At 55.8% G+C, this 22,872-nt stretch overlaps 1 protein-coding gene across 4 annotated transcripts in view; it reads left to right on the top strand.

Annotated features, from left to right (window-relative positions):
- Positions 1 to 15,543, top strand: part of Ube2f (ubiquitin conjugating enzyme E2 F (putative)) — a 40,567-nt gene extending 25,024 nt beyond the window's left edge. For 2 of the 4 annotated variants that reach the window (XM_070008412.1, XM_070008498.1), the window contains exons 5-10: positions 3,463 to 3,530; positions 6,938 to 7,008; positions 8,043 to 8,100; positions 9,487 to 9,519; positions 11,732 to 11,794; positions 14,315 to 14,967. In XM_070008412.1, coding sequence (XP_069864513.1) covers positions 3,463 to 3,530; positions 6,938 to 7,008; positions 8,043 to 8,100; positions 9,487 to 9,519; positions 11,732 to 11,794; positions 14,315 to 14,365 — 344 coding nt within the window. In that variant the 3' untranslated portion in view covers positions 14,366 to 14,967. The other 2 variants (XR_011368923.1, XR_011368926.1) reach the window with 2 other exon arrangements.
- The last annotated feature ends 7,329 nt before the right edge of the window (positions 15,544 to 22,872 follow it).

Below are 22,872 nucleotides of genomic sequence, written 5' to 3'. Positions count from 1 at the left end.
AGCCTTGTCTTCGGTCCTTGATGTGGTTCTTCTGCCTAATCTGGCCTATTGGTGGGGCTTTGTGTTGAGATTTTCATTTCATGTCCATTGTGTTTTTCTCTGATTCTCTATTTCCTTGCTGAATTCCTTATCCATGTTACTGACTTTACTATCCAGAACTTGTTAACTTCTTTACTTCATTTATGTGAGTTATCTTTGGGTCATTGATCATTTTGTAAACTAGACTTTTGAGTTCTTTGTCATTTCAGTATTTTTGAACTTTGATTGAGGGATTATGAGCTTCTGAGGGAGTCATAATGTCACCTTTCTATATTGTTTTCTGCATTGCGATTTGCACACCACCCTGCAGCCCCTGCTGCTCAGCCTCTCCTCCATCTCTCTGAGCAGCCAGGTCCTCCCCCCCCTCCCGCCTTCCCCTCTGCCGTATGCTGAGAACACACACCAGGCTTCTCTCCGCTGCGCTTGCTCTCTCCCACGGCTGGCTTTGAAACGCAGCTGCTCTGCCTTCTTACTCTTCATCTTGTTTACCTGATGGTCTATAATTTTCCACTGGAGTATAAGGTAGGCACTGTCTCTTGTTGATGTGTCTGCACAGTCGTGGACACTAGTTGAGTACTTGCTGACTGAGTGGTGGTTTGAGCAGCAGGGTGTAAGCTTTGATACAGTGTATCAAAGAGCATGAGCGCCTTCGCATGGTGTATGTCTGAGAATGATGGTCCATTACTATCGCTGCCTTCCCTTAGTGGAGACGGTATTTGTGAATGAATATCGCTTCTTGCCAGGAAGAAGTGTTCAGTGCCAGTACCGAAGAACGTTATTCACATAAACAAGACTAGTAGGGAAGGTGTTTTGTTATAGGTATGTCTTGTCTTTGTATTTGAAAGTTAAAATCGCAAGCGAGAAACAGGGTCTTTCAGGGTCTTCCTGCTGATGGCTAGACAAGGTGTCTTCTGGTATTTTCATCCAACGGAGAGGAGTGGACAGTGTGTGACGTAGCAGAGGCCTTGCTCCCCAGGGAGGTCCCTCGCTGTGCACACGTCCCTGCACTCGCTCCTGGCAGCCAGCCGGCGCCACACCTGCCGCTCTTCCTTCCAGAGAGCCTGCTTCATCCTGAGCACTTAGAGTTGGGAAAATTGCATGGTTAGCTGATACTGAAGACAGTCCTGCCACTTTCTTTACGTGTTCACCCAGAAGTTGGAACTGCAGATTCTTCACATTCAACTTATTAGAAATGACAGGCAAACGTGTTCGTTGTCACAGTGGCCAGCTCATGCTCTATTTCAAGCTCCTGTTTCAACATTTCTCAGGCCAGTCCTGTCGCCCTGCGGTGGGCATGGGCATGGACCCTGGACAGGAAGAGCCCTTAAGGTTGTTCTTGGCTGGCTTCTCAGGGGCGTGAGGCGTGCGTTCACAGAACTGCAGAGATCAGAGTTATAAAGCAGTTTGTCAGTCATCCCTGCTGCCAAAGTGCAGTGTCTGAACTCAGGACATTCCTCCACGAAGTGCGTTTCGTAGACACAGTGTTGTACCTTACACGCATGCGCGCACGCACACACACACTCAGTGTGAGGCAGGGGAAGTGCATGGGGCCTCAGTCTTCTGGGGATGTTCACACCCGGAGGCAGGGCAGTTCACCCAGCCTGTGAGAGGAGGCCTTCCTTTGAAGTGGAGCAATTAGGGGCTGGGAGACCAGTAGGCCCCAGGAGCATGTTGGCATGTTGTCCAGCATGGAGTTCGGCCGTGTAGAAATGGGTCCTGCCTAGGGGCCTGTGTGCACACACTCCTTGAAGGTTTTGCTCTTACACCTGGTCCCCTTGGCACACTCTGGCGTGTGCTTCCTCCAAGACAAGAAGAAGTGGACTCGAGCTGGGGGGAGGGAGGAGGGAAGGGTTTCCTCACATTGTAATGGAAAGTGGGGCTCAGCTTTCTCCCTCTGCACATTGTTGTGTGCTAAGTCCTAGTTGGCCAAGAAGCCAGATGGTTCTAGCCTCAGCACCTTGGCTAGGAACTAGGCCTGCATGAATTGGGTCACGGTGTACTGGGCCACGGTGAACACAGGCCATAGGCACCCTGCCTGGCGCAGGTGCGTGGGGCAGTGTGGCTGCAGAGCCAGGTGAGGAGAGGGGTCAGGGAGAGGGCCCGCGGTCAGCACTGGGAGAACGTGCCGCAGGGTAGATGGTGCAGCTTCGGCGCAGGCTCGGCATCGACGAGGCCGTGCAGGTCAGGTCAGCGCTGCGGCTTCCAGGAGGGACGCACTGAGCTCCCAGAGGTGGTCTCGTGAAAGAGAAGAAAAATGAGAAAGGACTCTTCTGTTTTCAGAGCAGAGTTAAGAAAGGTAATTCTGAACAAATGCAGCAGTGGTACTCACTAGACACTGTGTTGAAAGGAACAGTACACCTTGTGGGTGAGGATGGGAGGGAAAAACTGGGAGAGAACAAAGGAAGGGGTGACATTGTCCAAAAAGAAATGTACCCATTCCCTGACTTACATAACTGTAACCCTTCTGTACATCACCTTTAAAATAACAGCAAGAAAAGATGTGTAAATGAGAGCATGGTGGGCAGAGTCAACCGATGACTGCTGTCCTGGTTACGGTTGATGCTCCTCGCTTGTTAGGGCACAAATGGACAAAGCTTGCTATAGTCCATGGAGACTGCAAAACCAGGACTTACAGTTCCAGCTGAGGGACAGCAGAGAGAATGGTCTGGCATCTTTGACACAGGCAGAGAGTTGGAATCTTATTTCTTCAGTGGAATGGAAAGCTAACTGGAGAGAATACCAAGGAGGAAGGATGGAAGATTCTGGAGTAGTCTGGTGTTAGCGCTGTGTCTAATGTGGGCAGCGGTCCTTCCTGGAAGGACAGAGCCTGGGCCCTGCGACGGGCCGCGTGTGTGGCAGGGAAGCTGGTCTCTGGTGAGGGGGCAGAGCAGGCTCACGAGCCCCCGTGAGCCGTGGTGGCCGTGCAGAGTGGACTTCACCACCTAAGCTAAGAAGCCTCGTGTGAGGTTTTGAGGTTCAGTGTCTCGTGTCCAAATCGGCGTGAGGATCCCTCCTCAGTGCCTGGGAGAAGAACAGTGGGCTGTCGCTCGCTGTCTTTGTACGGTCACAAATCCAGGTGCCTGTATAAGAGTTAGACATACACACGGGTTAGTGTTCTTGTTGCTGGAGGAACTCTGTAAGGTAGGGGAGGTTCACTTTGCTTATGACCGCAGGTTTCAGAGTATCGTGGGGAAGGTGTGGTGGAGCCCCTCACCTCATGGAGGACAGGAAGGGCCCAGGGCAAGGGAGAGCCCAGGACACGCCCTGTGCCCCGCCCTGCCCAGGGCAGGACTGACCCCCCTCCCCCCCCCAGCTCTGCAGCCCTAGTCTAATTCCCTTTGTTTGCCAAACCCTAACTTAGTGTTTGCCTTCTGTCCCTTTTTTGTTTGTCTATTTAAAGGATTTTTTTTGTGTTTTTAATAGATGAGGGTTACTACCAGGGTGGAAAATTTCAGTTTGAAACTGAAGTTCCTGATGCGTACAACATGGTGGTGAGTAGTCTCCGTTTGAGCCTTGTCTCCCCAGCCCAGGTGGGGTGCCTGTCCCGGGGAGGGGATTTGGACCCTCTTGGGGACTGGGCACCAAGTCTCCGTGCTCCCCTGCCGCCCCTCGTAGCAGCTGGGGTTTCAGTACAGAAATTCATTTCCTCGGCAAGTGTGGATGAGTGCTCTGTGCCAGGTCGTTTTGCTAAGTATGGGGCACGTTGTTCAAGATCGGCACTTCACAGTACAGTGCCAGAATTCTAGAACCGTACAGTGTGCGTGCTGTAGAGCTTGCGAGCACAGCGACGACTCGTGTTCATGTAAGGCATCCTCCCCGGAGCTGAGGTTCCGGGTTTGCTCTGTGCTTTAGAGGTGGGGAGGGAATAGTGAAGGAGCAGACAGACTGGCAGATGGTCTGAAGCTAGTGGACTCCTGTCCATCAGAGAAGGAAAGGCGGGGGTCACATTTGGAAGGTTGCCGGGGTGGGTTCAGCTTTTGAGGAGGAGTTGAGTCAGCTCTGACCTGCTGGGGTCACAGCTGTGGGATTTGCCACCTGTGGGGGGACAAGAGAGGAATCAGGGCGAGGGAAAAGCAGCTCAGATTTGGAGGTTCTGTTAAGTATTTTCGACTTGGGATTGAGAAACCACTGAAGCTCCTGAGCAGCGCCACCCTCCTGAGGTGGGGTCAGAGGCCGGGGCTGTGCTGCAGAGCCGTGGCCCAGGCAGCTGGACGGCTCTTCCCCCGGGTATTTACTGTATACACTGTGTGTATACAGTGAGAGATAAGCGTGTCTGTGTGTGTGAGAGAGAGGGGTGGGGAGGAGGGAGAAGGGGGGAGACTCCTGATGCTTTCTAACCCTCTCAGCCTATCAAATGTAACAGAAAAATCTGGTGGTCTGTGTTGAGCAAAGCCTGAGGATGCCATTGCTGTGCTGGCGTTACCTCTACCGACTGTTGGCACCAAACACCAGGGTACAGTTCAGTGACTGCAACTCTCTCTCTCCCCCTCTCTCCCTCCCCCTCCCCCTCCCCCTCCCCCTCTCCCTCTTTCTCCCTTTCTCTCCCTCTCCTTCCCTCTTCTCCCCTCTTCTCCCCCCCCCCTCCCCAAGTCCTGGGGCTTGAACTCAAGGCCTGGGCACTGTTCCTGAGCTTCTTTTGCTCAAGGCTAGCACTCTACCACTTGAGCCATAGCACCATTCTGACTTTTTCTGAGTATGTGGTACTGAGGAGTTGAGCCCAAGGCTTCATGCATGCTAGGCAAGCACTCTACCACTGAGCCACCTTCCCAGCCCTGCAACTCTCTTTTACTTGAAGCCAAATCTCTCCCTCCCTCTCCCCCCCACCCCCCACCCCTCTGGTAGTACTAGGGTTTGAATTCCAGGCCTTCCACTTTCAGGGTAGGCACTTTACCACTAAGCCACACCTCTGGACCTGTTTTACCTTCTTACCTTTTGCTGGGATCTGCTGCTTATCTTAGGCCTCCTGCCATGACCACAGCCTCTTGCTCTTGGAATGAGATGGGGTCTTGGGCATTTTTCTGCCTGGGCTGGCCCACAACCATGATCCCACCTTCCTCCAGGCAGCAGGCTCATGCCACTGCGCCCAGCTACAGGTACAAGTTTGCCTAGTCTGGCCTTGAACGCCAATCCTGTCAGAGCTGCCAAGTAGCTAAGATCACAGGTTTGGACCTACAAAATGGATTTCTATTGGGCTACTATACTAAAAGTTCTTTTCAGAGATGAGGAATTGTTGGCAATCTAAGAAGAAGAAAACAATTGTTTTAATAAAGACAAGAAAGTGAGGAGCATGTCAGGTGTCCAGCCAGCCAGCCAGCCACCTAACACTGAGACTTTACATCTCCCCAGATGACAAACCAAGACGCCTCACAGAGGCAGCTGGGAAGATTGGTTTAAGGTTGAGATGAAGAGTTTGGGGGCTGGTGTTTGGTTTCTGGAAACCACTAGGCATACAGAATGTAACGTTCCAGACTTACTAAGTATCCGAGCATGCTTACCTTTGTGCGTCATGTCAAAGGCAAGAGGAAGGAAACTTTCCTCTGCCAAGGACCATTTGGCTATTTTAACCACACTTATGGAGCGTGCAGGATTACCAGACGGCCTTGGGCTGCTGAGGAGCCTGGGAAGCCTGCAGCCCACCTCCTCACTCCACCCGGGCACCGGAGCACGCTGTGCCCTGACTCCCTGTGGCAGCTCAGGGAAGAGTTTGGCCCCGGCCGATGGACTTGCCAACAAGATGAGAGCCGCTTTCCCTGGAGGTCGGCCCGTCCCACACGCCACCTGCTGGCAGGACTGGCTGTGACCCCTGTGCCGACCCAGGGCATCTCGCTGAGGTCCCCGTGGGCTGCACATAGGCGTGGGGTGGCCATTCTGAAGGTCCCCTGCACCGTCAGCCAGGGCCTCTGATCCTGTTGCTCTGGAGGGCGCCTGCAGAGGCCTCCCTACAGGATGTGAGCAAGTGGGCAGGCCCATGGCCATGGCAGGTCTTCAGTGGAGGAAGTAGGGCAGCCTTGGGACCCCCAGGGCTGTCTGAAAGGACAACCGTGTGGATGCACAAGGCACACACACCTGTGAGGGGAGAGCCAGGGCACTCTGCATGGAGTAGGATGGTATATTACGTCCAAAAGACCTCAAAGATGAAGAAACATTTCTGTATGTAGCGATATTTACCTGTAGTTATGTAATTATATACCTTACATCATTATGAACTTAAACTGTTTGCTATAATTTTACATAAGTTATAAATCAGTGTGTATTTCACTTTTGTTGTCTCCCTAAAAGAGTATGGATTACCTTTTTTTGGCTTGAGAGGTACCAGGGATTAAACTTGGCCTAGCATCGCTTTTCTCATAGTCAATTCATGATGGAATCTGTAATCCAGGGTCTGAGCTGGGCAGGGCCAACTCTGAACACCCAGACATATGTCCCCATGTGGACCATGCTAGTGTGTGCACAGACGTCCAGCCAGGGACAGAGACTGGCCTCACGAGGGGCGCTCGTGGCCAGCGTGGTACAGTAGCCTTTCATACAAAGCTGTCTGGTTGGAGTTTGGGCTGGGCCAGCTCACAGCCTGTGGCCAGGTCTTGTCACGCCTTGTAGAGGTGCACTTAAGGTGTGTTTACAGGCGTGGTGTGCACATATGCTCTGTGCAGGTGGTGACTAGATGGAGTGGAGACTCGTGTGTGTGTGTGTGTGTGTGTGTGTACGCACGCAGTGTAAAGGCCCTCTGTGCAGACACTCATCCTGACCTCTCTCTGTGTTGCAGCCTCCCTTGTGTGTGTGTGTGCGTGTGTGTGTGTGCGTGTGTGTGTGTGCGTGTGTGTGTGTGCGTGTGTGTGTGTGTGCAGTGTAAAGGCCCTCTGTGCACAGACACTCATCCTGACCTCTCTCTATATTGCAGCCTCCCAAAGTGAAATGTCTGACCAAGATCTGGCACCCTAATATCACAGAGACAGGGGAGATATGTCTGAGGTGAGTGTCCCTCCCTCCTGCACTGTGAGCACAGTGTGGGTGTGGCCTGCACTCATGAGGCCTGCCACTTTGATAAAGTTGGAGTAGTATCCCCCCACGCCCGCCCCGCCCTCCTGCAGTCTAGAGCTCTGTTTCCCTGGAGTCCAAGTGTCCAGGCCCAACATGAGGAGTGGGAGAAGCACACACCGCTCCTCTGTGGCCACGTCCTCTCCAAGCTGTGCATTTATCTGCTAATGGTCTCCCTTTTGAGTTTTTTTTCCCCCTTCCCTTTCTTTTTTTCTTTTCTTTTCATTCCTACTTGGACGCAGCTTCTGTGCTCAGGGCTCAGTGGTACTCTACTAGCTGAACCACACCTCCATTTCTGGCTTTTTGCTGGTTAATTGGAGATAAGTCTCTGGGGTTTGTCTGCCTGAACCTCAAGCTATGATCCTCAGATCTCAGCCTTCTGAGCAGCCAGGCTCACCGGCCTGAGCCACCCAGTGTCCAGCTCCTCTTGAGTTGGGTTTTTCATTTTGATAAATATTATTTTATATGATCAGAGGCATGTAGGCATTGCACCTTTCTGCTCCTCCTTTCACCTTGTGTTTTTTGAAAAACTGGGCACTAAAATGAACCAGGAACTCTCCAAGGAATCCCTCCAAGGTGGCTCAGAGGAAGCTCAGCCATAGCTCGGGTGAACCATTCACCCAGCTCCCTCCCCAACTCCCCACCGCTCCACGCCAGTCAGTGCTCCTGTCATTTCCACTGTGGCCGGACTTGCTTAAAACACCCACGTCACAAGAAAGGGTGTCTGCACAACAAAGAAGTAAAATAACAGGAGATCACTGCCGAGCGTGCACCCCCCTTGGAGGTGAGGTGGGGAAGGCCTCTTCAAGCAGACCGGGAACAGAAACACCGAGGAGTCAGTTTCAGAACTGCGTCTCCCCTGTTCCTAAACAAAGACGCAGACACCGTGGAGCCCTCGGGGACCCGTGCAGGGTTTGAAGCGCCCTGCTGCACACACAAGACCCGTGGCATTCTTGTGTCTGTTTCAGTTTGCTGAGAGAGCATTCTATCGATGGCACCGGCTGGGCTCCCACCAGAACGCTCAAGGTAAGCGGCACCTCTGGCACCGAGTCCCCCCCTTGCTCAGGCAAGCAGACTCCTGGGAGGGCAGTGTGCCCACACAGGTGGCCAGGCACACCCTTGGCCCTTGTCTCCCCAGCACCCGCCACCCGCCGCTGCTCAGCCAAGCTTGGGCCCGTCCACACCTGGTTGGATGAAGGCTGCTGGCCAGGGCTAAACACCCTCCAGGAGACAGCACTCAGCTAGCTGTGCTGTGACCCTGTCTGAAGGACTGTCACCAAACAGGCATCTTGGGAAAACAGTGCATGAAACCTGTGGGCCTGTGTCCAGGGTCAGAATGTGCTGACCACATGAGACCCTCGTGGGCTGAGGGCTCTGCCACAGGGGCAGCCCGCCCCAACTCTCCCGCTTCTCCCCATGCCCTCAGCGCCACCCTGCCCAGAAGGCGCCCCTCTCCTGCCCCCAGCGAGGAGGGCTGTGTGTGAGCCTGAGCCCCGCCCCGCCCATCTGCCCAGCCCCCAGACTGAGCCCTGGGCCGGGAGCCGTGGTGTGTGGATGAATGGAGGGGCGGATGATGGGAGGAAACAGAACAGTTAACCACTAGCTGAGAATGCGGAGGAGCAGAGGAGCAGCCACAGAGAGGACAGGATGCCGTTGGAGCGGGCCTCGTGGTTGAGTCGCAGCCTGCCAGTCTGTGATGGAATGACACATTTTGTTTTAATGAAGTTTTCAGTCCTGGAAATGTTGTCCATCCCTTGGTTTTTGAGGTAACTAGAGCAAACCTAGAAGACTTGGGGGGGGAGTAGTTAGCTTATCTACAGCCCCCCAAATGCAGTTGGAATTACAAATAGCAAATTTTGCTTTATTTTTTTTTTTTTTGTAATTTTTAATTTATTTTTTGGTACCCATCCTGGGGCTTGAGCTCAGGTCTCTGCACTTTTTTTGCTCCAGGCTAGCACTCTACCACTTGAGCCACAACTCTGGCTTTGTAGTTTTTGTTTTTGTTTCTTTTTGGTAGATAATTGGAGATGACGGTTCTGCCCGGGGCTGGTTTTGAACTGCAGTCCTCAGTCTCAGCCTCCTGAGTGGCTAGGATGATGGACGAGAGCAGTCAGCGCCCAGCCAGCAGGCTTTGTTCTACAGGTGCTTTTCCAAAGTCTGTGGTGGGGGGGGAGGGAAGGGGCTCTCGCTGCCTGCCCCCCTCCCCCGGGGGCTGGAGGGTCCGCCACGGTCCCGCCGGTCGCACACCTGTTCCTGAGCTTCCTGGCGTGTTGTCCCTGAAGGAAAGCGGTTTTCAGTTCCTGTCTGGAGAAGAGCGGCTGTGCTGAGGACGCGTCAGGCTGCGCGCTGCCTTGTTTTTGGCCATGGGCTGAGTCCACGGGAAGCTGAAAATTGTTTTCTTTCTTATTTCAGGATGTTGTTTGGGGATTAAACTCTTTATTTACTGTAAGTATGTCGATCAAAATCCCAAGGTTCTCTTGGTTTTCCTGGCTGGCGGTTTGAACATCACCTGAGGTGTAAACCGGGGTAACCCGTCCTTGCCGTCAGCACTGTGGATGGGGGCTCTCTCATGACCAGTGGGGGGTGATTGGGGCGGAGGGGTGCAGAGCCCTGCTTGTGCCCCGCCAGCTGCCCGCCGGTGCTTCTTCCCCAGGCACGCAGCTGTTCCCTCAGCGGGAGGCTGAGGGCTTGCCCCGGCCTGTGCCCTGGGTGCGGCCGCGGGTCCTGTGAAGCCTCAGGGTTGTTCTGTACCAGGCTCTGTAGGGCAGGAAGGGGCTATTACTTTGGTGAGAGTTTTTTTGTTGTTGTTTGGTTGTTTGAGCTTTTTTGCATGCTGATATTCTACCATTTGAGCCACAGCTCTACTTCTGGCTTTTTGGTGGTTTTTGGGAGGTAAGAGTTTCACAGACTTTCCTGCCTGGGTTGGCTTCCAACTGCAGTCCTCACATCTCAGCCTCTCTGAGTGGCTAGGAGGACGGGCGGGGGGGGGGGTGGTGAGAGCCACTGGCCACCCGGCTGAGAGTTTTTAAAGAACTAAGCTTCAGGGAACTGTCCGTGAATAAGAAAGCCTGCCTGCCCTGCAGTCCCTGGGAGACGCCTCTCCCTCTCCCTCCCTGAGTGCGGGGCTAACCTGAGGCTCTGCCTTTGCATTGTCATTTGGACTGTCTGGGCGGCACCTGCCCACCGGCCAAGAAAGCCACACTTCAGCGGCTTCTGGCCCTCCCAGGGGTGGACGCCAGGGGGATTGGGGGGGGGGCGGTGGTGGTGGCTTGGTTTGGTGTGGGTTTGTGGGCCTAGGCTGATGGGTGGAGTGAGTCTGGACGTCCCAGGGCAGAGCCAGCAGCCACCGCTCTGCCCTGCTGAGCCTGGGTGGCCTCTGTTTGTCCCCGAGGGCCAGCCGCATCTGCAGCATGGTGGAGGAGCCTTCCAGAGCTGTGCACCCCAGCTTTCTCTGCAGCCATGCGTGGGTTTTGACCACCACTGGCTACTGGTGGATGAATGGGGAGAGGTGACTCTGGGCTTCTTGGATTCTGTTTTGTTTGGGGGTGTCTGGCGCCCCAAAGCTTACCAATCCCTAGGGCAAGTCAGAGGTTCCAGTTAAGTCTGTAGTGGGTATTGCAATCCATATGTCCACTTGAGGGCAGGCGTATGGTAAAGAAGATAAGGAACATAAAGTCGTGTGAGCTATGCTAGGTGTTACATGGTATCAGGACTGGAACTCAGGGCCTCTCAGCTTCATTGCTCAGGGCTGGTGCTCTATCACTTGAGCCACACCTCCAGTCCAGTATTTTGCTGGTTAATTGGAGATGGAGTCTTTAAACTTCTTGTGTCTAGGCTGCTGTGTACCTTGCTCCTCCAGGCCTTAGCTTCCCGGTAGCTGGGATGACAGCTGTGAGCCATGGTGCTGTACTTGGTGACTTTGCCAGTTTGTAAGAGTTGCCGTGAGACTTTTCTGACTGTGAATGAACACAGATTTAGTCTGTCTTTGCTCTGTCTGTGCTGTCCGTCCCACCTGAGTGTCTTCCAAGTGCGGGCTCCCGTCCCCGGAGGCAGTGAGGTTTCCGCAGGAGAGCAGGACGCCTGCAGGCGTCGCAGCGCCACCGCTGAAGACATCCGCACCCTGCAGGCACGAGCCGTACAGGCCTGGCTGTCCAGCAGGACGGGCAGGCAGGCAGGGGGCAGGGGTGGCCTCCCGAGGGGGACGGGGCCGAGGCACCCCGCCTCGAGTTGCTGCCCTGACGAGTCCCAGGGGCTGTGTGTGACGTCTGTGAAGGGAGTCAGAAGATGGGGAGAGCCAGTCGAGACCAGAAGAGAGCACACCCAGGTGCAGAGTGTGGAGTGCTCACAGGAGGGGAAAAGTCTTGCTTTGATGAGACTTTTATTTGGAAGTACTCAAGTATCAACAGTGGCATCAGATCGGGTCGCTGCTGTGCCGCAGCGCCACCAGAACTTTGATAGAGCCTCGTAAAGCATTCCTGGCTTCTCTAGTCATAAGTCTCCCTTCCACTCTGAAAACATGCCGGCAGTACTCTCGCTTACATCAGAGTCACTTACGTTCTGAGAGGAACCATGATTTCTGTTGGTGCCTTTTGTAAAGTGAAAACTTAGCCGGAAATGGGTATTCTTCCTGGGCTTACCTGGGTTTCTCTTTTTAAAGGATCTTCTGAACTTTGATGACCCACTGAACATCGAAGCTGCAGAGCACCACCTGCGGGACAAGGTGAGCGAGCAGCGGGCTCATTTGGGGAGCCAGGGCTTTAAGCGGCTTGCACACACGTGCTCCAGGGTGGTGTGCTCTGAACAGTCAGTCAGAGAAGTGCTTCTCGTAAAATGCAGCTGAGTAACTGAAACGAGGCAATTATTCGTCTGCCTTATAACAGTAGCAGAGGGCTGGCCGTGCAGCCCACAGGCCACTGTGCTTGTCACAGCGTGTGTGAGACCTGGCTCTGTCCCCAGCCTGCAGATACACCAAACAACCCCCCCCCCCCTCCCAGTGGTCCAGGGAGCTGGGAGGGAAGGACGTGTGGCGTCTGGCCTCCTGTGCAATCCTCTGGATCTTCAGCTCCCTTTCCTTCAGAGTCAGTGCTAAGGTCCACTCTTTCATCAGCCCTGAGCCTCCTGATGAGCACTCAGGTTTTTCCCACAGGATGACTTCCAGCTACACGCAGTAATTCCGCAGATACCTCTGGTAGGTGCACCCTTCAATCCTGGTGCATTTGTTCTAGAGGAGTCTGGGCCAGAGAGGATGCAGCTGTTTGAGCAGCTTTTGGTGTGTGCTTTCTCCGCTGGGCTGTGGGAGAAGCCCCTGGATACCCTCCCTGGGGACGGACACTGGCGCTCTGCCTTCTGAATCTGCACAGATTGTAGGCCATTTCTTAGACATGCATTCGCTGCCAGTAACTTGGCTCTCGGATCCATTCTCATATGGGACTGCTTGGTTTTATTTGAATGTTTCAGAGTGTGTTGGGGTCTGAGCCTGTGCACAGTCAGTCACTTTCACACGTGCTGTGTGCAGAGCTCTGTCTTGCTAACTTCAAGTGAGTACGAGGTGTCTCCAGTAAAATGCCTATTTCAAGAAGACAAACAGGGTAGAAAATGCTCATGCCTGTGATTCTACTCAGGAAGCAGAGGTCTAGAAGGTGGAGGTTTGAAAACAACCCAGGCAGAAAAGTCCACAGGACTCCATCTCCAAAATAACCGGCAAAAAGCAGAGCTAGCAGCATGGCTCAAAGGATAGAGTGCCAGCAAAACAAGCAAACTCAAGGGCCTGACTCAAATACTGATACTGGCAAAAATAAAAATAAGTAGGCAAACAGCCAGGCACCAGCGGCTCACACCTCTGATCCTAGCTACTTAGGTGGCTGAGACATGAAGGGTCATTATTCAAGACCAGCCTGGGCAGAAAAGTCTCAGACTCCATTTCCAAAATAACTAGCAAAAAGTAGAGCCAGAAGCATGGCTTACCTAGTAGAGTGCCAGCCTGGCAAGCACCAGGCCCTGGGTTCAAACACTAGTATGAACAACGCAGAAGCAGCAGCAGAGGAGGAGAAGGAAAAGAAGAAAGGTGATCAGGGAATCTGTGTGGCCCTGGCAGTATGAGCGGAAGTGAGGGCAGAGGGCCGGAACACGCCGAGTCCTGCGGCCTGGGAGCTGGGCTTCACCAACTGAGCTGCGCAGGCCGCTCCCCATCAGCCTCAGGGTCTGCCAGGTGTGTGCTTTGTGGCCCGAGCTGTAGTGCTGGCTCCTGTGAGCAGGCTGGACTGCCTGCCTGGAGGCTGTGGATGTGACCTTTGGATATTTTGCTGCAGGGCAGTTGGTTTCCATAAAGCCCAACCCCTGTTCAGCACACGTATGCGCGTGCGCACGCACACACACACCTCCCTCCTTGTGGGTGAACAGCTTGCGTGGGAGCTTTCGTACACAGTGTCTTTCCACTGCCCCCACCCCCCGACTGGGAGCAAATCACTGCAGCACCCCCCACCCCCCCAGCTTGCAAACCCAGCACAGATCCGAGTTGGGCAGGGTCTGCGTTACCTCGGTGCAGGAGGCGTGCCTGAGACAGAGCTGGCAGAGGCCTTGGCGCGTGGGCCCCGCCCGGCAGAGCAGCCCCTGGCCCTGAGCCCGGCCTGCGCCTCCACGGTGGGGCGTGGGCCGAGTGGACGCGGCCAGCAGGAAGGACGCGTGCCCCGGAAGGACTGACGGCTGCCGGAGCCGCTCCCTGTGGGGCAGCTGCACAGTGAGAGGATCGGGGGCTCCAGACACTCAGGCCTCCTGGCCTCTAGAACTTTCCTCCCCTACTGGTCTGGTGGAGTCGTGGGTCCCTGCTGTCTGTGGCCTGGCTGGCCTCTGGGTGGTCTGCGCGAGGTCGGAGCTGTAAGACGCAAGTCCTTCTCCCAGACGGGGGCCGCGGCTGCCTGAGCTGGGGCAGCGGCACACTGCACACGGGCAGGGTCCAGGCAGGGTCTGGGGAAGCCATTCTGGGAAGCCAGATTGGAAAGCGGGGTCTCTGTAGTCAGAAGCCTCGGGTCCCTGGGCATTCCTTCCACGCTTGCCGAGTGAGGAAGGAGAAGGGGTGCCGAAGGAGCCTCCGCCGCCCGCGCCGCCTGCCGCCTACGCTCGCAGTGGAGTCGCGGGGACGTGACATTGGACCCAGCCGTCTCCGGCCATCCCGTCACCCCGTGGTGACGCACCAGTCCTCGCACGGAGCCCTCACTCCCTCTCCCACCCTCTCCCTCCACAGGAGGACTTCCGGAGTAAAGTGGACGACTACATCAAGCGTTACGCCAGATGATAGGAGGAGGATTGCAGGCCCGTGGACTGTGTCACAGCTCGTGTCTAATGCGGAACAGCACGAGGTAGCCCTGCTCCCGTCCTCACGCTCCCTCTGCCCACGGGATCGCCCCAGGCCTGTGACCATGTTGTCCCGAAGAAGACCGTCCTCCTGACGCCAACTGTAGATGGCGGATGAACACAAATACAGCAAGAAAGCCTTTGGGCCTCTAGAGAGTTGTCTGCTTCCCTTACCATGTTTACTCCTGAAGCTGTGCTGTCTAGGCTGCCCGTGAGACTTCTCAGAAGTTGTCCTGAGCTCAACCCTGAGGCTAGCGCTTGCTTCCCCTCCCCAACCGAACCGGTCCCTGCACAAGTGATGTAATGATGTGTTCAGTGTAACTCGCAGATTGGCAATAAGAAACCCGCTGCAAACAGATTGGATGCACATTCTCTTAGCTTCCTCCACGAAGGTTGGCCCTGCCTAGATGTGAAGCTTCTCAGAATGCATTGCCATTCACTGTAGATCTTACTGAAATGCGTATTTTATTTAATGTAAGTATATTTTGGAACAGATTTGTAATTTGTACAATTGAATGCTTTAATTATTTTTTTCTATTCTCATTTAGTTTGTATTTTCATTGTATAGAGCAGACACAAAGATGTCGGGTCAAGCAACTCTTGAAGAGAAATACAAAGAAACTGAAAGACACATTAGTCATTCTCTCCGAGCGCAGCAGAAGGCAGCCCCTAAACAGCTGCTGCTCTCGTGTCCAGATGTGGCGAGGATGTTTTGGAGCCCTTGGAAGCTAGATCTGGATGATAAAAATAAAAGGCAGGGCTTGGGGCTCAGGCTAGCCGGGGTTGGGGGTCCTGCGGTGGGCATGAGCGTGGGCCTGTGGCTGCCTATCAGAGCCCTGTCCTGCAAGAGACAGGAGGCGCCTTGGGAGACCGCCCCGTGTCTGACACCACGAGACTGGGCTGTGGCCATCCTGAGTTGGCGGGGTGCCAGGCCCTGGGAGCAAGCCCCTCCCCGCCCCCCAGCCATGGAGGGCCAGGCGCCAGGCCCAGCATGTGCCATGCGTGGTCAGGTTGATACGCTTCAGAGGAAGAGCCTCGAAGAGAGGAAGTGGATCGTTCTGGCATTTAGACATTTGAGCCAGTGAAATCAAATGCAAAATAAATGTCTGTCTGGTTTCATTTGCTGCCTGCCTGACACTCAGATTTTACTGCCAGTCTCTCTGCACCTCTGCAATCTCCTCCCCCCCACCCCGCCTGACACTCAGATTTAACTGCCAGTCTCTGTGCTTCTGCAGTCCCCCCCTTTACCCCCCCCCCCCCCCGCATCTGCCTGAAACTCAGATTTAACTGCCAGACAGCGATAGCCCTGTCTGCTATCTGCTGGGTCCAGCTTGCTTTTCTCTGTTTATACAGTCTCTGGCTTGAGACTTATCTGACTTGGAGACTCAGCAGGTGACCAGGCTTTCCTGGTTGGCGTGAGGAATTGTGTCCATTGGACCCAAGGGTGACCCACTGGTAGTCCTCACCCCAGGTTCAGTGGAGTGGCAGCATCTCAGTGGTAATGAGTTTTCCGTCCCACGGCCAGGCTCCATAACAGCCTTCGCTTGGTAGCCAGGAGCCTGCAGTTGTGCGCCCATAGGTCTGACGCCAGTGTATGGCAAACCCCAGCAGAGTTGACAGGGCTGCTGGCTGGCGGTGTCACGGTGCTGGAGCTGTGGGCACGTGTGTGGAGTGTGATGGGCGGCAGGCAGTGCCCTGTGCACCACCCTGAGTCACAGTGTGCATGAGGACGCTGACCTCCAGACGCCTCACAGCAAGAAAAGGCCTTGTCAGAGATGGCACCCTTGGCAAAGACGTTTCCAGATAGATCTTCCCATTCTGTGACTGCAGACCCTCCCGAGAGCACCGAGACGCTGCTGTGGATGAGCCACTGGCGCTCAGCCCCTGCGGCCCTCAGACGTGATCTTCAGACCTATTGGCTCTGCTGGTGTCCCACCCTGTCCGTCCATCCCCCTCCCCCCCCCTTCCCCCGCCCCCAGGCCAAAGCACTTTCTGCATGATCTCAAAATCTGGGCTTTGGACTCATTGTTGGTTTTTGTTTTGGTGTTGGTACTGGGCATGAACTTGGGCCTTGGGTGCTGTCTCAGCTTTTTTTTGCTTAAGGCTGGTGCTCTACCACTTGATCCGCAGCTACCTTTCTGCTATTGGCTGGTATAGTGGAGATAAGAGTCTCATGAAGTAGCTTTAACTGTGATCCACATATCAGCCTCCTGAGTTGCTAGAATTACAGGCGTGAACCTAGGGAACTCGATGGACTCGTGGATTTTTAATTTTAGTGTATTTTATTGTAAGGGTGATGTACAGAGAAGGGTTCATTGATTTTCCTCCACCAAATTCACAGAGCTGGAGTTCTCCCAGCAAGTCCACTGGTTTCAGTCTGTATCAGGGCCTTGCACGGCCTGCAGGGATAAGTGCTTGCCAAGCAGGCACCTGTTCTGAGTGAGCAGCCACCGTGACTTGGCACCCTGTGTGTGGTCTGAGGAGCATCGGGCCGTGGGTGGCAGCAGGTGTGAACAGTCCCTGATGTAGCTAGGGGCTGCCAGGAGGCCCTTGTCTGAATCTTTGCTACATTCTCTGGCCTCACTGCAGCTGCTGACAGCCCATGTGTGACACTGACAGGTCATTGATCTCAAACCAGCCACTTATATCATCACACATCTTACACTGTCCTCGGCCTCAGTAAACCTGTGCCCTTCCCCGTCCCACAGGGCTTTGACCTCAGTGCGTCTGTGAGGAGCCCTGGACGCAGAAGCGCAGGCAGGGTCCGGTGACTTGAGTCTGCTGTGCTTACCTGTGCCTTGCAGGACTGAACAGTGGTGTGTGGCAGCCGCAGCAGAGGAAGAGTCTGCAGCACGAACAGCCGAGAGACGTCTGTGAAGAACTGGTTGCTGCTGTGCTTGGCAGTACTAGGGTTTGAACTCAGGGTCTTTCACTTGCTGTATGAGTGCTCTGCCACTTGAGCCACGCCCCCAGCCCTTTTTGCTTATAGTTATTCTAATAGGTGCTATGTATTAATGCCCAGGCCCACCTGGACCATGATCCTCCTATTTATGTTCCCTGTGTAGCAGGAGTGACAGGCATGCACTATGTAGCTCAGCTTTTATTGCTCAACTTGGGTTCTCAAGAACTTTTGACGCCAATTCGCCTTAAACCATGATGCTCCTGGTCTTTGCCTCCCAATAGTGAGGATTGCAGGCATGAGCCACTGTGCCTGGCATGATTGTTGTTTTCATGAGTATCAAGACAGTTAGGCAAAGGAAACAAATGTCTTTTCAGCAGATGTTGCTGGGATGCCCTGAATTTGGACTCCTGATTCATGTTGTGTTATCAGATTTACTAAGACCTATGTGTAAAAGCTACAAGTACAGCCGGGCGCCGGTGGCTCACGCCTGTAACCCTAGCTACTCAGGCGGCTGAGATCTGAGGATTGTGGTTCAAAGCCAGCCCAGGCAGGAAAAGTCTGTGAAACTCTTATCTCCAATAAACCACCAGAAAACCGGAAGTGGTGCTGTAGCTCAAGTGGTAGAGCGCTAGCCTTGAGCTGAAGAGCGCAGGGACAGTGGTCAGGCCAGAGTTCAGGCCCCACCACCACCACCACCAACAAAAAAAGCTACAAGTACAAAACTAGGGAAACCATAAGAGCAAGGCGTCTATAGTCATGGGTTAGGCAAAATACTTTTAGATATGATAGCACAATACAGACAAAAAATTAGCAAATCCTGGATTACAACAAACTTTACAAGCGTGTTTCAGGGGATACCAGCAAGAAGGTGAAAAGACAACAGGGGCACCATTTTCAGATTATACCCAGTGCAGGTAGGTCCAGTGCCTGGCATATAAAACACACAGCCAGTGCTAGAGGCTCACACCTGTAATCCTCACTACTCAGGAGGCTGGGATCTAAGGACTGTACTTCAAAGCTAGCTGAAGCAGGAAAGCTCATGACACTGCCAGTCAACCACCAAAAAGCCGATGAGGAGAGCTATGGCTCAGGTGGTAGAGTGCTAGCCTTGTGCACAAAAGCATAGCAACAGCACCCAAGCTTTGCGTTCAAGGCTGGCACCAAAAAAAAAGTTCTTAACCAGTTAAGACAATGACCTAAGTGTGTGTGTGTGTGTGTGTGTGTGTGTGTGTGTGTGTGTGTGTGTGTGTGTGTGTGCGTGTGTGTGTGCGCACGCCCGCCCATACCTTAGTGCTTGGATGAAACCCCTGAATCTCAACAGCTAGGCAAGAGCTCTATCAGTGAGCCATCTGCAGCCCTGATAATCTGTTTTTTAAATGGATGGTGGTTCTTTTTGAGTCAGAGTCTCCCTGTGTTGCCCAGACAGGTCTTAAAATCCTGGCCTCAGTCACCTCCCACTGCCGCCGCCCGATGCCCCAGGTGCCGAGGCGGTGGTAACATGCCAGACATTCAGCCAGCAGAGTCTGTACAGATTCCACCGTGGTGAAGAATCGTCAACGGGCGATCCACACGCATGAGGGTGCTCCACGTGACTATGAATATTAGTCAGGTGCTTCACACCCACCAGATGGCTAATACAGTTACTTAGAAGAGAAAAAGAAATATCACCAGATGTTGAAGACTTAGAATCTCCATACATTATTGGGGGTGGGGACATTCCTGGGGCTTGAACTCAGGGCCTGGGCACTGCCCCTGAGCTGCTTTTGCTCAAGGCTAGCACTGTACACTTAAGCCTCAGCACCACTTCCAGCTTTTTCTCTCTGTGTGGTACTGAGGAATCAAACCCTGGGCTTCATGCATGCTAGGCAAACACTCGGCCACTAAGCCACCTTCCAGCTGAATGTCCATACACTATTGTTCAAATATAAAACGATGCAGTCTTTTCTGAAAACTTGTTGGAAGTTCCTCCACAAATTCAACGGCATATTAGTGGAGACTTAGTCCTAGGATCTACTCAGCAGACCTGAAAACGTCCACAAAGGGACTCACATGAATTTCCAGAGCAGTACTCGTCAAAGCCAAAACCAACACCAAATATGCATCGAGGGACAGGCAATAAGACCCTGTGGGGAGGCCATGCAGGGGCCAGTTTCCACACACGGAAGGGACATGTGGGGACCGGTATCCATACATGGAAGAGACACATGGGGACTGGTGTCCATACATGGAAGGAATATGCGGGGACCGGCATCCACACATGGGAGTGACAGGTGAGGACCGGCGTCCACCACAGAAGGGAGTGAAATTCAGGCAGGGACTACAGCCTGGATGAGCCTCCCACACGCCTCTCGGGAAGAGCCAGACACAAAAGGCCAGAGTGTAGGATCATAGATGTGGAACCCCCAGGGGGCGATGTAGAGAGATGGCCGTAGCTTGGGGCTGCTGAGAGGAGGGAAGCGGTACAACAGGTGCAGTATTTCTGTGGGAAATGATGTAAATGTTCTAGAATTGTCGATGGTTGCACAGCCTTTCCATTGAATTTTATGCTCAAGGAGTGAATTTTATGGTATATAAATTATGTCCATTTTTGAAGTTGGCACCCAGAAATCAAGACAGAATTATTCAAGTAAAGCTAAAAATTGTTCAAGCAACCTACGGGGAAGGCAAACAAAAAGGGTGGAGAAAAACATGAACCAAACAGAAGATAAATGGTAGATTTAACAGCTAACATGTCAGAGCGTGGTGTGGTGGTTCATGCCTGTAATCCCAGCACTGCAGCTTGAGGCAAGAAAAAGATCCTGGCTGGCTGGACCACATAGCAAGACCCTATCTCAAAACACTGTATGTAAATGATCTAAGTATACCAAAGTGAAACCTGGCAGAATGGATAAAAAGATGGAATGACATGCAGCTTGGAAGAGAGCATCAAGTCCACAGACATTCACGACTGAAAGGTTGAAAAGAAATTTGTATACACTTGTAGAAAATAAATCAGTGAAGGATGACATCTGATATTTAGTCTTCTGGACAAAGCAAGCTAGAGACAGGATGTTACATAGCAAGAGATTCAGTACCAAGAAAACAGTCTTAAATATGCATGCACCAACTACAGACCCTTCGACACAGGAAGTAAAAACCTTCAGAACTGGGAGGAGAGACAGCAGATTCAGTCAGGCCCAGCCACACATTCTTGGCCACTCGTCCCAGAGAACTGGAAGTTTGGCTCACCTTTCCACTAGTGTTCATGACAGCCTTATTCCTCACAGGTGTAAATGAGTGGGCCCGCTGCCCTTGGGCCTGTGTATTGTGAAGTATAACTATTGCAATACAGCTGTGCACATTACCGATTTTAAAAAATACAGACTTTATGAAGTGACTTTTGGCTCATATCATCAAAGTTCTGTCATTAGGGATGTACCTGCCTTCATACATGAACAAGCACCCACTGTTGCTGTCACTGAGTCCTGGTCAGCATCTGAGCTCACCCTTGGTCATACAAGGCATAGGACCACCCCTGCAACATCAAGCAAAGTAAGTTGACTGTCCTAGAATCTCCGTCCAGTCCTTCTCCCTGGATTTCAAACTCAGTTATTACAGCCTAATGCTTTATAAATGCATACATGTGTGCATGCTGTACATATGTAAACACATAAGCACGAATGTGTATATCTTCATTGCGCTGTCAAGTTGAACCCAGGGCAAGTGCTCTAATACTGAGTTACATTCCCAGCCCCCCACATCTTTTTAACTGTTTAATAACTGCCTGTAGCTTTGGGGGGGGGGGAGGAGGTAGTATGGATACCTTACAGCAAAGCACCGTCCCCACCGGCAAGACAGGACGCGCAGTTAGCGCCCGGGACAAACTGCGGCTGCGCGCGGCCGGCCCAGGACCGCAGCGCTGGGGGTCTCGCCAGAGTCCAGGGCTGCAGCCCCGGCTTCCGGGGCCTCCACGCCGGTGCTGCTTCCTCACCGCTCCTCCGGGCCTCGCTCCCCCGCCGGCCCGGGCCTCGCTCCCCCCCCAACCCCCCACCCCGCGGCCCGGGCCTCCGCACCCCCCAACCCCACGCCCCGGGCCTCCGCACCCCCAAACCCCGCGCCCTGGGCCTCCGCACCCCCCAACCCCGCGGCCCGGGCCTCGCTCCCCCCCCCCACCCCGCGCCCCCGCACCCCCCAACCCCGCGCCCCGGGCCTCGCTCCCCCCCCCCCGCGGCCCGGGCCTCGCTCCCCCCCTCACCCCGCGCCTCGCTCCCCCCTCACCCCGCGGCCCAGGCCTCGCTCCCCCCCGCACCCCGCGCCCCGGGCCTCCGCCCCCCCACCCCGCGGCCCAGGCCTCGCTCCTCCCACCCCGCGGCCCGGACCTCCGCCCCCCCCACCCCGCGGCCCGGGCCTCGCTCCCCCCCCCACCCCGCGGCCCGGGCCTCGCTCCCCCCCCCACCCCGCGGCCCGCGCCCCCGCCCCCCCCACCCCGCGGCCCGGGCCTCCGCCCCCCACCCCGCGGCCCGGGCCTCGCTCCCCCCACCCCGCGGCCCGGGCCTCCGCCCCCCCACCCCGCGGCCCAGGCCTCGCTCCTCCCACCCCGCGGCCCGGACCTCCGCCCCCCCCACCCCGCGGCCCGGGCCTCGCTCCCCCCCCCACCCCGCGGCCCGCGCCCCCGCCCCCCCCACCCCGCGGCCCGGGCCTCCGCCCCCCACCCCGCGGCCCGGGCCTCGCTCCCCCCCCACCCCGCGGCCCGCGCCCCCGCCCCCCCCCACCCCGCGGCCCGGGCCTCGCTCCCCCCCCCACCCCGCGGCCCGCGCCCCCGCCCCCCCACCCCGCGGCCCGGGCCTCCGCCCCCCCCCCACCCCGCGGCCCGGGCCTCCGCCCCCCCCACCCCGCGGCCCGGGCCTCGCTCCCCCCCCCACCCCGCGGCCCGCGCCCCCGCCCCCCCCCACCCCGCGGCCCGGGCCTCCGCCCCCCACCCCGCGGCCCGGGCCTCCGCCCCCCCACCCCGCGGCCCAGGCCTCGCTCCCCCCCACCCCGCGGCCCGGGCCTCCGCCCCCCCACCCCGCGCCCCGGGCCTCTGCCCCCCCTCCCGAGCCCCGGGATCCGCACCCCCTCCCGCGCCCCCGCCCCCCCCCCGCGGCCCGGGCCTCCGCACCCCGCGCCCCGGGCCTCCGCCCCCCCACCCCGCGCCCCGGGCCTCCGCCCCCCCACCCCGCGCCCCGGGCCTCCGCCCCCCCACCCCGCGGCCCGGGCCTCCGCCCCCCCACCCCGCGGCCCGGGCCTCCGCCCCCCCTCCCGAGCCCCGGGATCCGTACCCCCTCCCGCGCCCCCGCCCCGCCCACCCCCGCGGCCCGGGCCTCCGCACCCCGCGCCTCGCTCCTCACCGCTACCTAGGCCGTAGCCTCCGCTCCGGAGACCCCGACACCGGCCCCGCGGAGGCGGAGGACCGGGCGTGGGGCGCCGGGGCCCGGGCCGGGCCGGCGAACGCGAACACCCGGCGCCGGCCGCGGGAAAGTGACAGGCGGACTCCGCCCGGCGCCGCCTGACCCCGCGCGGCCAATCGC

Source organism: Dipodomys merriami, unplaced genomic scaffold (assembly GCF_024711535.1).
Source record: "Dipodomys merriami isolate MVZ:Mamm:240054 unplaced genomic scaffold, mDipMer1.0.p SCAF_1, whole genome shotgun sequence".
NCBI lineage: Eukaryota > Metazoa > Chordata > Mammalia > Rodentia > Heteromyidae > Dipodomys > Dipodomys merriami.
The sequence above is the reverse complement of the archived record's forward strand: the minus strand, read 5'-3'. Positions and strand labels throughout refer to the sequence as shown.